The sequence below is a fragment of the Micropterus salmoides genome, unplaced genomic scaffold (genome assembly GCF_014851395.1).
Source record: "Micropterus salmoides isolate LMB-PRFRI ecotype aquatic unplaced genomic scaffold, ASM1485139v1 Ms_hic_scaffold_3231, whole genome shotgun sequence".
In the NCBI taxonomy this organism is placed as follows: Eukaryota; Metazoa; Chordata; class Actinopteri; order Centrarchiformes; family Centrarchidae; genus Micropterus; species Micropterus salmoides.
Window position 1 is genome coordinate 1 of NW_024042520.1, and position 15,939 is coordinate 15,939.

General features: G+C 44.0%; 1 protein-coding gene and 1 long non-coding RNA gene across 5 annotated transcripts; one reads left to right on the forward strand and one right to left on the reverse strand.

Moving 5' to 3' along the window:
* Positions 1-214: 214 nt before the first annotated feature.
* On the reverse strand, positions 215-4,455 carry LOC119884163 (AKT-interacting protein-like). Of its 4 annotated transcripts, none has more exons than XM_038694625.1 (7): positions 4,298-4,455; positions 3,420-3,538; positions 1,597-1,805; positions 1,332-1,396; positions 949-1,049; positions 511-599; positions 215-354 (listed from the first exon to the last, which is right to left on the reverse strand). In XM_038694625.1, exons 2-7 carry the CDS (start codon positions 3,465-3,467, stop codon positions 252-254), a joined length of 615 nt encoding a protein of 204 aa, XP_038550553.1. In that variant the 5' UTR covers positions 3,468-3,538; positions 4,298-4,455; the 3' UTR covers positions 215-251. The 4 variants fall into 4 exon arrangements, with proteins under 4 accessions (XP_038550553.1, XP_038550551.1, XP_038550554.1 ...); XM_038694623.1 differs by having other exon boundaries at positions 1,597-1,808; XM_038694626.1 differs by having other exon boundaries at positions 3,420-3,535; positions 4,298-4,450.
* Positions 4,456-7,554: 3,099 nt separating this feature from the next.
* On the forward strand, positions 7,555-8,798 carry LOC119884162. Its single transcript, XR_005440946.1, has 2 exons — positions 7,555-7,921; positions 8,533-8,798. It is a non-coding gene; the product is annotated as an uncharacterized LOC119884162 (long non-coding RNA).
* Positions 8,799-15,939: the final 7,141 nt, after the last annotated feature.

Below are 15,939 nucleotides of genomic sequence, written 5' to 3' on the forward strand. Positions count from 1 at the left end.
TTTATCGTTAGATAGCACATGCCTAAAACAACTAAACAAAAGCTAAACAAGACCCATTGAGTAATTGTGTGATTTATAATCAATAGCGGTTTCAATAATTGATAATCTATCAAGATAGTCCTTAATTTTGGAACCTTGCCTGCAATGCTTAGTCTTTAGCAATATCACACAGCAGTAGAGCAAACTCGGGTCCTCTAACTTCATCTTTTACTTTGGGATTAGATAAAACAACTGAAAGGAGGATCAGATACTCACAGCACAGCAGCCTCTGGGTTGAGTGGTTCCGTTGTATTGATCTTGTAGAAAATTGTACGTGCGTACATCAGGACTTGCCAGATGTGGTTGTGATTCCGTCTACAAGACAACAACATACGGAGTTGACATCATTAATCCTTTTTGCCAGGAATAGACAGGAAGAAGTAAACTGGCGAAAAGCACTGACCATGCTGCACCGGTTCAAACATAAAATTTTCACTTAAATATTCATGTTTGAAAAGTAATAGAGCATACCTCCATTTAGTGAAAGCTCTTCTCACATCAAGCTCTCCTGACACAGGGTCAACAAGAGGATGGAAGACTGGGATGTCAAATATTAATTTCTGAAAGGAAGCATATGGACGAGATGACTGAGGGTTTGCTTAAACTTTTTGCATCAGTGTTCAAGAATCCTACTTTTCTTTCACTCACTATAGTCACCTTATCTTGGAAAAACATGTAGTTAATGACTGAACACATTTCCAGATGACAGTTTATGTTTCAAAAGATGCACATTTTGCTAAACCTGGAACAGACAGAATTACAAACCCTGATGAGCAGAAATACTATGATGATTGGATGCACACAAAACCTTTTTCCTGCTAGAAAATACACTCCAATCTTTTTTTTGTACAGTAAAAAAAAAAACAACAACAACAAAAAAATTTCAATTAAAAAGTACAGTACACTTACTGGACACTCCCCATCTGGATAATTATCTGGAATATACACTGTGAATTTGAAGACTCCATCCTGGTACAAGCCATGTCTGATGAATATGACCCCAAACCACACTAAACAGTGGGAGACATGGTATTTCAAAATCTTTACTTCCATCAACACAGGTATGAATTATGCTGGACCAAGCAGTGTAAATGAATAGAAAGTTTACGACAAAAATTTTGTACAGAATATATTGACACATGTATAAAGATCACAGAAGATTAAGAATATTATAAACAAGTTTTTTTAAATGTAGTGCCCAGATGTTGACCATCCAAGAATGAATCCACGAGTTGTCACATTTTTTTTAGTGTATACATTAAACAGACATTAACTCTAAAAAGGGTCCTTACTTAGTGCCGATTTGTAGGACGGCTGGACATAAATTCCAGGGAGCTTCTGTTTAATCACTAGTGTGCTGCAAGAAAAACATGCATGAAACTTATTTTCATCTTACGTGCTAAATTAAAATGGATACTTTGACATCAAGTTAATACAGACACCATTTTAAAAGCAAGTGCTACCAACATATTTTAAAAAGGAAAATTATTAACGTAGAGTACTTGGGCATATGCAAACCAATTGAACTTTAAATTCTGATACTGGACCACTACTTACAACTCAGCCAGCAGAGAGTACTCCAGGTAAAAGGGGCCATAGGAGGCGTGTGTGCCATTGGTCAACTGGGGTGGGGTGCCCAATGACGCAGGCTTGGTAATGGGGGTTGCATTCTTAGGAATGGGTGGAAGCTGCTTTTTGCCAAAGGACAGCCGAGCCGGACTGGCTCTCTGCTCCCCGTGCCCACTCTGTTCCTCGTTGTCAGATCTCTGCTGTTTTGTGTAAGGAATATAACAGGAATGTCAACACATCAGCTGAAAAAGAACCAAAACAAAAAAACACGTTCTTGCCATGTAAAAAAAGCAGACACAAGGAAAAGTCTTGAGTGCCAGATTAGAGAAGGCTACCGTTTGAGCCATTATGCACACTCAAGAGTAGACCAATGTCTCAGGATAGTGACCATGTGCTGTGACAAACCTCTCAGGTTACACTGCCCATCTGGTTTTCATCTGATCAGGAATCAGTGTCTAGACTAGGGCATGCACTTTCCAGTACAGCTATCATTATCTTACTGATGCTGTTCAGAATGATAATAGTAGTTCCAGTACAGTGTCATTGTACACATTGAGCGCACAGCACAATGCCACAATGAATACTGCGGAAAACTAATGCAAGTATGCCAGGAATGTTTGCAGTGAATAGTGCGCAAATACAACAGATCTAGCCTGCACTTTCATTGAAGTCAGACTTGACAACAGAATGTTTCTAAACTGTTCCTCTGACTAAGCAGGAAAAAAAAAAAATGAACCAACACCCAATCTCAAGGTACAGTGTTTGCTTCCACCCTACCTCACCAGGGTTGTTACACCAGCATACGAAAATTGCCCTTTGGTGGATATTCTGCCTAGCACTAGCTAACTGTACTAAATCACTGGCACAGATGGTAGATTCTAAATCATCAGAATGAGCAGTTTTCCTAACCCGTGCATTTACATTTGATTTGAAGAAAGTTGCTGATCTCAAAAGTCTTTTCTAAAAATGAGTAGGATACCACACCCTCAAATGAATACAAGAGGTGCAAGATTGAAGACCTCTAAGAAACAAAGGCTGGAAGTGCTCAAATCAAAATTGTTAAGAGTACAAAGTATTAAAATAACCGTTGTCTAAAACTTGAAACAAAGTTGCGATTGCTGAGTGCACATAACCTTCATATTTACAAAGTTTTGGTGACACTGATTTAGTACTCTGACTAATTGGGAGACAAAACATAAGCCAATTAGGTTGATCTCCTCTGGGTATTCAACAAACTTTACATATGAGGCCGTAAGACCTTCGAGGAACCCTTCAAAGTCCACCAATAAAGTCAGCGCACATAAGATTAATATATAGTCAACATAAAATAACTCGGATTGAATAAGGTAGTATGGTGGAAGTATGGTATGTAAAACTCTGCTTTTACTAAAATGAAATTTGTAGGCTGATATATGTATGCTATGCACCATTATCTATCTGTACAGACTTTGAAGAGTCTGTGAAGAGTGTTTAGTTCTGTAAAGCACATGACTGACCATGTCTAACAGATTTCAGAGGGGCTTCCACAGACGTGCATGTATTTGCACACTTTCATCCAATGCAAGCAGTCAGTCATTGTAGAATCACTTTACTATAAAGTTTGGTGTAATTTGCTTTTTTAAACATATTGTAGTTCAATGTGTGTACTTGTATTGTATATTGTGCTCTTAACACTTTTGCAAATATTTATTGATATTGTGTATGTATATGGTACCGTATATTATGTATAATTAAGGCAGGGAAAGCCAGAGCTCAAGCATTTCATCGTTATACACATGATAATAAAGTTGAACCTTAATGTTTAACTTTACCTTACGACTTGTATTGGCAGACATGCTCCAGAAGGGGTTTAGGTTCATTACTCATTCAGAGGCTCACAATGGTGTCCCTCTTTTTATGTAAGTCCAAGAGCAGTCCGGGCCATCCGCTGCTGTGATGAAAAGACATATGAAACAAGTGATTGTTGCTGCAGTTAAGGTCAAAAACACGCGCACACACACCCCTTGTGAACACAACCAAACACTTAATGCTGATCAAATGCCATCTAGCGATCACTATAATATTAACTGTTAGCTCTATATCGTTTCACCTTGACCTTAACATTAAAATATCGATGCCATATCTGGCAGACTACAAAACGAGAAACGTTAACAGGTATTACTTCGTAAAGATCTACAAAGAGGTGTTGTTTGGGATAGCGTTAGCTTAGCTTCGTGCTAACCTGGCTTTTTCAGGAGTTAACGTTATGCTAGTTGTTGTGTTGTTGTTGACGTTCAAAAATCGGTTGTGTAACTAATACAGGCTGTCGTAGGATGGTAACAATAGAGACCAGTGTTTTATTATTATATAACTGTGTTTCTGACAGGGTATCGTATTATCGTGTCATTTGTTAACGTTAACTACAACGTTACAGAGCTAAAGTTACGTTAGCAACTGTCCAACTTTACGTTAAGTACTTAAACCTAACGTTAACGTAATTTTAGCTGACAGCTGGAAATCTGACTAAATACTCTTTCGGAGTGTAAGACTAGTCAATGCCCACATACTGACGTTGTCTCACCTGCTTTCCTTGAGTCACTTTACCTAAGCTAAAGCATTAACGTTAGCTTCCAAGGCTACCTCTGTCGCTGCTAATGAACTCCTTTCATTTTAGCCAATGTACGTAAGAAAGCTTAGTGATATAACTCACCGTATTTGCTAGAGAGCTGTAAAAGTCCCTTTAACAGCGACGTTAACGCGTGTCCCTGTGTAGTTTTCGCAGAAACTGCTCAGCTGCTCTCCATTCCTTTGGGTGTCATCCCAGCTAACTGGCTAACATTGGCTAGCTAAATAATTTGACAGACAGAAACCGGAGTTCAATCTAACTTGGGGGGCGTTTCGGTGTATGAGTACCGATTCTCATTGGTCTAAAGGATAAACAATCTCGCATTTCATTTGCTGGCGCATCCGTCACGTGAAAGGGAAGACGTGCTTTGCTAGGTTTGCCGAAACTGTAGTTGCTTTGTTTTGTTTTACAACAAAAAAAGATCAAAAGAATAAAGTTATTAACAGGGTCATGGGAAATTCTTGGCTAATTCTACAAAAAACAGGTCTTTTTCACAGTAGACATTTTGAAGTGTCAAAAGAGGAAAAGCACAAGTGGAACTAATAACATTAACGATGGCTCAGTTCTATCAGTAAGAAAGACATGATAGCGAGCAGAAAAAAAGAGGGACATTGGAACTAGCTAATCTGAATGGAATGTATATAATTGATTACACTTGCTATTTTCCTACTATGAAATATCAATACGTCTGCTGTGAAAAGGTCAGCCACGTCTGTTTCACCATGTTTTAATTAATTAGATTTTTAAAAGTGTTTAAAGTTTTTTTTTTTGATTTTAAAAAGCCCTACCTAACTGGTTCTTTTTAGCTTCATTACACTGGCTTCCAATATGTTTTAGAATTGACTTTAAAATTCTATTGATCACTTTTAAAGCTCTTCATGGCTTCTCGCCTTGTTATATTTCTGAACTTTTAGTCACACACACACCAGCACGTGCCTTGAGATCCTCGGGCAGAGGTCTGTTGTCTGTTCCAGAGTCTCGACTGAAAACTAAAGGGGACAGGTCAGCTGAGTCAGTGAACTCTTTTAAGTCCCTTCTTAAAACATACTTTTATAGGAGAGCCTTTCCCGATTTGACTTTATTTTATCCCTTTTATTTTATTCTATTTTACTAATTTTATATTTATCTTAAACGTATATTTTAGTCTTTTCAATGTTTTCATTCTTTTATCTTGTACTGTTTTTGTATTATTGTCTCTTGGGTAGTATTGTCTTTACACTTGTTAAAGCACTTTGTAACTTGTTTTTGAAAAGTGCTCTACAAATAAAGATGATTATTATCCCCACCTGCATGGGCTACATTAAAGGTTGAATAGCCTAAATATTGTTAGCTCAGATTACAAAACTTAAAAACTAAAAGTATGTTTCAGGGCGGGATTATCTATGATTGACAAGTCGTTACCATGGCGACCTGTCAGTCAGGCTAGAGGCGACTCGTACCCTCGGCACTGGGTAAATTTAACCAGCGCCGTTGAAAACGCTTATTAGGATCATCAACGGTTCACTTTCTCTGGTGAGTACATTTAGTTTTAAAGGTTAAAGGTAGTATTATGCTCATTTTCAGGTTCAAAATCTTAATTAGGGGTTGTACCAGAACAGGTTTACATGGTTCAATTTTCAAAAAACACCATATTTGTTTCATACTGCACATTGCTGCAGCTCCTCTTTTCACCCTATGTGTTGTACGCTCCGCTCTTGAGCTACAGAGTGATGCATCTTACTTGTACAAAATCTATGTTGGGAATTGCACATGCGCAGTTTCCAGGTAAGGACTACTAGCCAATCAGAAGCAGAGAAGGGCGGGTCGTAAGAAACAAGGTAGTGTGATCCAAATCAAAGCCTCTTCAGACTGCGACCGTAACAGATGGTATAAGTTACTCACAAGTCCACAACCACACAACATCATTGTTACATTCTTACCATAAACCACTACAAAAATCACCATATTTCAACTCACTTTTACATAAAAATTGGCCAAACAACAGTAGATTTCACATCAGGTGTAACATTAGCATTATAGCTATAACTTTAGCCGTATTAGCCAGCGTTTACAACAACTCCGCACTTCAACAGTCTGTGAAGTTACATTGTCGTGTTTATTTTAAATATAATTCACAACCAATAAAGCATACTTACAGGTTGTGATTGTGAATTTTCAGGCCCAAACAGAGTCGGAGTTGCATCGTCTTTCAGGACTAAACGTTGAACTGCTGCCAGTGTTCTGACGATCTAACGTTATGCTGCCTTGCCGAAAAATGCTGCCATAGCGCAAATCGATAGACTCGACTCTACTCGGCCCTGCTCCGTTTTCCATTGTAGGTAGTACCCAGAGATAGTACGTAGCTTGTCGTCATAGCAACGCCACACACAACTGCCGCAACTTAATGTTCAATGCGACACACCAGTGATCCACACATCTTTCTCTTTTTAAATTAAAATGTTTCAACATTACTCAGAATGTAAAGACATATAAGCGGTATGAAAACTTTCCAGCTGTGTTTTCCTCTGCCGTTGTTGCTGCAGCGGTCTGTGTGACGGCGGGAGAAGAGGGCTCTGTGAGCGGGCGGCTGGCCTGCCTCACACGCTCCTCCTGTGGGTTGGCACAGGCATCCCCCGCAGCCACTTGCGGAGCTCCTCAACTCCGAAAATATTCAAGCACATTTTTGTTCCGCCATCACTTCTCGTAAAACTGTCAATATTCGAAATCTACACAGCTGATTTCTCACCTCAAAACTTCTCAGAAGTGGATTTAGTGATGAAATTACATATGAAAACTAAAATATAAAACTTTATGTTGCTGGCCTGTCTGGCGCACACAATCATGATGCAGTGAATAGTGTATATTCTCTCTGTCCAATCAGCAGTCTGTCGTGTTTTCACATTTACATCCAATCGAGCTGAGGGACATTTTAGTATCCCTCAGCTCGATTGGAACCTCGATGGAGGTGAGGTGATACAAAAAAAAGTACCTGGAAACTGGTACAGGTACAACATTTCTACAATGGAAAACCAAACAAAGGCGAGTCGTCCAAAAGGCCTGACGTGGGGCGTGCCTGACCCCGCTAGCCGCTTGACAGCTTTATGACGCGTTTTCACTGTGACGTCACAAGTAAGTGAAGGGCTGGACAACAAACAAGATGGGAACTCCCTTTGGGCTGGACTTTGGGCTTTTTCACTTTGCAAACCTGTTACATGCACAAAAAAGATATATCGACCTATCGGCCAAACTATGGAGGGATTATTGGGTCCGAACTAAAACTAAAAGTTGAAAACTAAAAGTCGAAATTGGAAACTAAAAGTCAAAATCAAAAACCAAAAGTCGAAGTCGAAAATGAATTTGGTTTTAGGATTGGGCATTTTGCCATTTAGGATTGGGGATTTGGTATTTAGGATTGGGGTTTTGTATATTTTGTGGTTTTGTGGTTTTGGGGATTTGGGGATTTGAGGATTGAGGAGACCCAAAGGCTGCAGGGAGGGTTTGGAAAGGCTGAGGCGCAGAGGCACTTTATGGACTGCAGGGGGAGCTCTGACTGCCAGAACACTGCCATGAAAGCAAGCAGAGGAAGTGAGCAGGGCTGGAGGGAAGACTATCATTTATAATATCATAACCAAAAGTGTACAGCATTTCTGTCCATGTGGTCTCACACACAAAGTCAACAGTGAAAGGAATGCTATCCATCTGACAAGAAAGAAGTGGACAGTACAGCAGGTAAGATATGATAATATTAGCAAGTTAGCAATATTAGGCTAACTGTTGCTGACATGCATGAGTTACGTTACTGTCGGTACATGCAGGTTTTAAATGAGGCTATTAACCCAGCTGTGGGCTGTGTGTATAAACTGTAAAGATAAGTTGTAGAAGCTGTGTTTCTGGGTAACAGCACCATGCTGGGCAGGTGACAGGTGTGTGTTTACAGTGTTTGTGTGCTCTGAAAAACATAACAGCGCAGCTATAAAGTCTCAGCCGGCAGATCTAGTATGGTATTATTACTACACACATGGATGTAACGTTGAGGCCCGATAGACATCTGCTAATTAGAAACAGAGGACACTACCTGCATCACTGCAATGTCATTTGACCAGGGATTGAATGGTGATTAATGCGATTGTCATCAGTGTTTTCCTATAGTGTCTCCTTTTATTCTTTCAATTCACTGTGTTTTGAGTGTTCCCGTCTATCCCTGTGTTTGTTACTGCTCCATACTCAGTCTCCTGGCTCCCACTCAGCTGCCTATTAGGGCCTAAAGTCTATATTAGAGGTGTTTGAGGTTAACGCAAGCGCCACTGTTTTTCCCCACTGACTTGTCCTCCCCCCTGCAGACAAAGATGTGTCACAGCTTTGGATCAACCATCTGCAGCAGAGTCCCGGTCCACTGGGTCACACCACAAGTTGGAAATTACAGCTACAGCTGATTCAGTAACTTCTGGATCCACTCGGGACTTTTTCTCTCACTTAGACATAATTTACTCTTCATTGAAGGCTTGTATTTTATCTTGCAGAGTTTCTATGTGATCTATAATTACCTTGTTTAATTTTGCTCATTATATTATGCATATAAATAGCACAGAGGTGCAGTCTGACGGGAGAAGCTGCTTGTCTTTTATTTTCACTATATATAATTGCTAGAGTTGCTCCGATTAGGATTTTTTGGGCCGATTGCTGAAAGCAGTATCGGCCGATACCGATCACCGATCACTGGGTCTATTTGGAGCCTTTTATTTACCATGTAGCATTATACAGTATACTGTATATTATTTAATTGGTCAATGTATTAAGTGTTAAAGTTAACAGATGATAAAGTATCATGAAATGATAACTGTTTATTGTATTGCCGGGAAACATGGGCAACAAATTCCGCTCAATCTGTGTTAGAGACTGAAACCATAGCACCCTTTGCCTGGTTACTGTGAACATCTTTTAGCTTAACAAATATAGCTTTACTAAATAAACTACAAAAACAGAACAAACAGCATCTTTATAAATTTACTACAACCATAAAAACTGCAACAAAAAAGGCTGTAGCCAAAATATTTAGGAGAAAAAGGGGCACAGGCATCATGAGTCGATGATAAACTCTGAAGTAGCTGCTTTTTGTTCTGGAAAGCTGGGGCAGGTTCTGTTGGCTTTAGGGGGGAGAGAGGAGTGGAGAGAGGGAGAAGGGCTACAGAGAGGAGTCAAAACTGCCTTCAGTGAGATTTGAAAATAAGGAAAATTTTAATAAATAAAAATAGGCCACAATGTAAATTCCATATTATACAGTCAATTGTTAATATTACATAGGCTACGATATTCATTATAATTTCATATGGTTTGCCATTAGTAGGCTATAGGCCTTATATCATTTGTGGATTTGTTTTCATTTTTAATCCTTGTGCAAGAAGCACAGTCTACATATTTTCCATGCTGCCACCGACTTTACCAGAGGGAGAGTAGCAAACACTTTAAATACGGGCAGAAGGTTTTTATTTGATTTCATAAAGGTTAAAAATATGGGAGATTTACAGGGAAACATTTAACGAGTGGATACCGGATGAGAACGGAAAAATACAGGAGAATCTCGGGGGAAAACGAAGGTTACGATATGGTAACCCTAGTTCTATTAGCACAGACGGAGCCCTCTACTGGACTCTATGGGTACTACCTCTTCTCCTATCACACGTACGTACTTGCCCACTGAAATTTTGCGTACTGTAAGTAGCCGACCAATTGGACGTCGCTACTGTACGTGCGCACCGGATAAATAGCGGCGTCCTCACTGCTCAGCATCAAACCACCCCTTCAGCTGCCTCCATCCTAAGCGATGGGGCAGTGGGCCACCCCTCAGAAAGGTCACTAGACTGCTCTTGGCATGACCAAGAGGGATCCAGATCCAAACATCTGAACTGTCCTGACCCCTTATAGGGACATCCGGCACAGTCAGCGTAAAAATGTTTTCCCCGACAACCGGTAGTCTATGGTAGACACCAGTCTCCTTCTTCACAGATCCTGAGTCACACCTGTAAGCACAGATCCTGAAAAGGAGCCCAACACATCCAAGAGGTAAAAACGAACAAAGGGACATGGTGAAGACCACGATGCCGTTGTACAAATCTCCTCGACGCTCACCCCGCTGAATAGGGCCGACACAGCCACACCCCGTGTGGAGTGAGCCCAGACCACCGAGGGTGGGTCTTTCCCTGCCTGCACGTAGGCCTGTGAGATACAGTCACAAAGCCATTCGGCTAGGCGCTACCGATCGCACCGTCACCAAAGCAAACGAGCATTTGATCAGTGCAACGAATGGGGGCCATGCGCTTCATATAATGTGTTAGGGCGCGCACAGGACACAACAGATGCAGCCTCGCCTCCCTAGGCCCAGGGTGGTGCAGAGGGTGGAAGGCATCCAAATGTATGGTCCTCGACCTGAACAAGCTTCTTATGTTCTTAGGAACAAAGGAGGGGTTCGGTCTTAACACTGCTGCACTGTGGTCACAATGAAGCAGCACGCAGCTGGGATAAACCGACAGGGCGCACAGCTCACTCACCCTCTTGGCAGAGGTGAGAGCCAGTAACAAGGCTATCTTGAGAGATAGCATCTTCAAGGAGGACTGTTCCAGGGGCTCGTAGGGGTTTGACCTCAGAGCCTCTAGTACCAGTGGCAGGTCCCACTGGGGTGCGGAGAAACGAAGCACTGGTCGTTGTCTCCTCACACCCTGCAGAAAACGCTTCACGAGGGGGTGGGTGAAGACAGGTCTGTCACCAAACCCCTCATGACAAGATGAGATAGCTGCCGCATACACCTTAATGGTTGAGTGTGACAGTCCCTTCTCCATTTGGCCCTGTAAGAAGGAAAGGATGGATCCCACTGAGCGGGTTATGGGATCCATTTCCTTGTCAATGCACCAGCACTGAAAGCCCAGCCACTTAGGTTTGCAGCAGGAAGTGGTGGAGCCTGCCCTCGCTGCCTGGATGGTATGTACCACCTCTGCGGACAGCCCAGCCTGTCTCAACCTCTCCCTTTCAGGAGCCAAACCTGGCGAGGATGGCCGAACACCGGCAGCTTGCCTATGGCGCCTGACTCCTGGAAGGCAAAATGCAGAAACTTCCTGTGTTTCCAGGCCACCTCAACATGAAAGTAGGCGTCTTTCAGGTCTATGGTCATCAACCAATCGCCGGGCTGCACTAGCTCTAGCAGTTTTCTGAGTGTCAGCATGCGGAACAGTTTCCGTGCAATATGCTGGTTCAGGTAACAGAGATCCAGGATGGGTCTGAAGCCTGGCTTCCTTGATGCCCTGGAAAGACAATACGGCATGGGATACGGCAAAATTGTAGGGAGTAACCCCGCCTCAATGTGCTGTTCATCCAGTCTGTTGTCTTGCAGCAGCGTCTCCATTCCGTGTGGAAATGAGTCAGGGGATGCACTGTTAGCTGAGGAGCGTTGTGGACGAAACGCTGGAAAGCTTCCTTGGCCCTCACCACTACCAAACCCTCCATAAACGGGAGTTTGGCCCAAGGGGCACCGCAATTGAAAGTCCCAAAAAAAAAACGAGCGGACTGTGGTGTCCTGAACACACCACGGCCGGTCGCTCCGTTGACGTCATTGCCTGCGACAGTGTTGTCGTAGCGTCACTATCGGCAGAACTGTTGTGAGGAGCAGTGACGAGCCGTGGAGCTCTCCTCTCCACAGCTGTTGTCCACTGTGGGAGAGATTGTGTGCCCTCTGCTGCCAAACGGCGCAGCGAGCTACTCGCAGAGGCAACAAAAATACTGCCGGTGAGCTAGCAGAGCGGGTTCACGTAAGCACGCTGGGAATGCAGGCTAGGATCAGATAGCTGCATTGTGCCGCTTCTACGGCAAGAGCGGCTCGTTTCTCGCCCGTCATGCCGCGGAAGCGGAGTGTGTCGCAGCTCAGGCGGCGTAGCGAGCACTGTGGATGCCCAGGCCGCACCACCGTCTCGTTTGGCCGGGAGAGCGGTGTGGGCCACAGGGTAAGCCGCTAGCTTAGCGTCGGTGAACGTGCCGTGTTGATGTGGCGTGCTCAGCACAACACTTTGCTGGGAAGGGGTTGGTGGGGAGGAATTAGCTCTTTGAGGAATGTAGGCTGTTTTAATCAAAACATTTGGTACATTCACAACATTGTCACAAGCAGCACACAATGTATTAACACAGTGGCTTGGACATGATACGGAGGGGAGGGGCTCGGCAACATCGGCCGGCTACTCTCCATCCTCAGCCAGTCATTTCAGCGGCCGCTTCTTCCCACAGCCACAGGTAGGCTGGTGGGGGTCTAGGCTGCTCCTCTGGCCGCGATGTTGATCCCCTGGGCGGCCCGGTGTCTCAGGGAGGGCGCGGTGCATCCGTGGATCCACCCTGAGTGGCCGGTGATGACGACAGCAGTGATCTGGCTTGACAGCAAGCACGCCGTCTGAGAGTGGCATTATGATGGCGAGGCTCGCCGCCCTTGCCCTGAGCCAGGTGGCTTCTCCTCCTCCAGCCTTCTGAAGCGCTGAGTAGAGGAGGATATGGAGTCAAAGAGGCCGTCGGATGAGATGGGGGCATCCAACAGCTCTTCCCAGTCCTTCCCATGGAGAGCGGTGAGTCCCAACCACACGTGGTGAGAACCTACTGTGGCCAGAGACATCACACCCCCAGCAGCGGTGGCCACACCTTGGACCAGGTTATTCATCTGACCAATGGCTCGGGGCAGGAAATCTACCTGGTCCGATGAGGGGGGGCAATCGGGGACTCGGATGCCGCCGCGACGCCCAGCACACCCAGATTGTTGGCCGCTGCGTCCAGCTGCATGCCCAGTTGGAATATTTTTTCTAAATACTCCAACGTCCCCCTATCCTGCGCCAGCGGCGGGCGGGGCTTCCTTCCGGCTGACCAGCTAGCAGAGTGAGTAAGAAAGTGGGCAGCGAGGGCCTCTTCCAGCAGGGGCACGCACGGAACAGCTGCTTCTGTGTGGCCCTGCACGCACAGGAAATCAATCAAACCCGCGACGGGCACCCTCGTCCGCTGCGGCTCTGCCCAGGATGCCTTGGCGCACTGCCAGAAGGCGGACTGACCATGTCGGTCCATAGAACCCCTCCCGGAGCAGACTCACCGGCTTAGGCTGGATAGGGGGAGACAGTGCTAGCCCGACGCGCCCTGCCGCTATAGCCATAACCGCAGGGAAGTCCTGACGGACTGAAGAGGAATTCATTTGCTCTTTAGAGACGCCAAGGTGGCCGTGGTAGAGGTGGCTGACGCAGATGACAGGCTGTCAGCATCATCTTCAATCGGTGGCGGCAGGGACGGCAGGGAGCGTGAAGCCGACTGAGGCGGTAGATCGGGGGCCGGGGCATCCTTAGCGGGGAGGGGATCCGGGCCGCCATCTTCCTCGCTCTCCTTGCAGATGAGGGAGAGCTCACACTGCTGGAAGAGCTCCCAGCGCTGCTGTCGCCGGATGAGAGGAATGGCTCGGCAGTCAACACATGGCAGCGGATGCCATCTCTGCCATGGTCCCTACCGAGGCATTCAAAGCAGAAGCGATGAGTGTCGACCCAGGCAATCAGAGGGCAAAGGCGAGCTTCAAGGAGCAGCGACTCCATCCGTGGAGGTGAAGGAAAAAAGGATGCTGAGCAGTGAGGACACCGCTATTTATACGGTACGCACGTATAGTAGCAACGTCCAATTGGTCGGCAACTTACAGTATGCAAAATTTCAGTGGGCGAGTATGTGCGTGTGATAGGAGAAGAGGTAGTACCCATAGAGTCCAGTAGAGGGCGGAGCCTGTGTGAGATAGAATGGGAGGGTTGACATGAGAGGAGTAGAGAGAGGAGTGTGGTAATGTGAGGCTACATCCACACTGCTACGTTTTTAAAACAGTTTTATAACGATAACGATCTTCTCCGTCAACAGCAGCGTTTCAGCTGTGTATCAGAGTTGATCTCTGTCTATATTAGAACGACTGACAACACACATCTAGTGGCCGTTCAGGCAGCTACACTGGGCATGCGCGTGCCAGTGTAAACATGAAGCAGATGGTCTACTCCGCAGTAGCAGACAATTTAGCGAAAGAAGAAAGTAATACAGACCAAGAACCACACCAGGCTTTTTTCTTTTTTTGCATTGACCGACAATGAAGTGGAACTGTTACTGAAAGTAACACGGGAGTACGAGAGACGGCGGCGGAAAACGGACTGGGAGTTGTCGCAAAGTAAATACAGCGACATGCACAGTAGGCTAACTGTTAAGTTTACACAGTACTTATATTTTAATAAAAATGCCAAAACTAAAACTCTGTAAAGCATCGTGTTTTGCTTTGCATGACTGATAAGACCGACTCACAAAGCCAAATGATAGTGTGTGTCATCGTTTTATAAAGTCCTCTGTTTTGTCCATCGGGTCAGCAGCGTTTTCAAACAAACATCTGATTCACCGTTTTAATCTGGACAGGGGGTCGGAAACATAGAAAAAGTCAGTTTTTGTAACGAAAACAGAGAGAGAGAGAGATGCAGTCAGCTGATTGAGTGGCACCGCTCTTTGCATCAGGAAACTCACACTGAAGGATCAGTCTCTCTCTCTGTCTATTAAACTCCGGTTGCGGGTGGCCTGTGTGTGAGATAAGCACAGCTGCGAGAGTTTCACATGATCGCTCCTGCGTGTTGCTCCACTTGTCTGATTGCTGCTCAACTCTAATTGTAAATAATTATGTGGGCGCGTTAATCCCTTCTTGTCTGAGAAGGACTTTGGTGCTAGCTAGCTTTGAAAACCGCTCACACAGCGTAGTGAAACATTTTTGCTGCCATTGAAAATTTGTCTGGCGAGTATTGCATCATCTGATCGTCTTTTCTTATCTGCCTTTTTAGCGACCACCGATCAAACTAGTTAAAGCCATTTTTGGCCGATTATGATCGGTGGCCGATAGATCAGAGCACCCTTAAATTGCTGCTGTTGCACCTGAATTTACTTTAGTGCAGTCTTATCTTAATGATCATACAGCCTATGGACTTGCACAGTTTCTATGATCAAGGTATGTGCTATACCCTGGTCTATGGCTATTTGCTTCTAGTGGTGGGTGCTGCTGAAATTAGAAAGATATTAGGTCTAATTTGGCTTTTAGTTATGATTATGTAGTTTGTCATTTGTTCTGCTGTCTTTGGAATAATTTGCTAATTTGTAGAGGCAGCGAAATAAAATTGGAAGTAGGCATAACATTTCATTATACTTCCAATTTTACGATAATAAAATGTTAAAATCAGTGTTCTTCAATTATGCATAGAAGCTTCCTACACCAGGTAATGACGGATAGAGACAGCGAGGACACCTCACAAGGCCTGACCTGCACATGTTTATTTGACATAATTTTTTCATCCTGAAAACAAGTCTTAAAAACTATTTGTAAGAAATAAATATTTACCTTCTGAGCAATCACCCTCTAATTTCCAAGTTTTGCAGTATAAGAAGCAACATTATATATTTTACGCCCTGTTCTTCCCCCATTTACATTGATCTGAACTGGCACCGTTGACAAAACCTGGACTCATCACATGGAGACAAAACTCAAGAACTTTATTCCATAGGGCAGGAAAGTTTGTAGTCTCCTTATGATACACACACAGAACATAACAGATAGTTAGATATACATTTGAATATGGTAACATAAAAAATGGCCTATACAGTTATTATTTTACAAATATACATATACATATACACCCAGGAAGTAATTGTCCAGTGCATTTTTTTAATTTGTGTCAGGGAGA

Coding starts and splice junctions, on each gene's coding strand:
- LOC119884163 (XM_038694623.1), bottom strand. CDS start 3,467: ATGAACCTAAACCCCTTCTGGAGCATGTCTGCCAATACAAGTCGTAAG. Junction 1,809..3,419: donor CTGCCAATACAAGTCGTAAG/GTAAAGTTAAAC, acceptor TACACAAAACAG/CAGAGATCTGACAACGAGGA. Junction 1,050..1,331: donor GTCCTACAAATCGGCACTAA/GTAAGGACCCTT, acceptor CCCACTGTTTAG/TGTGGTTTGGGGTCATATTC.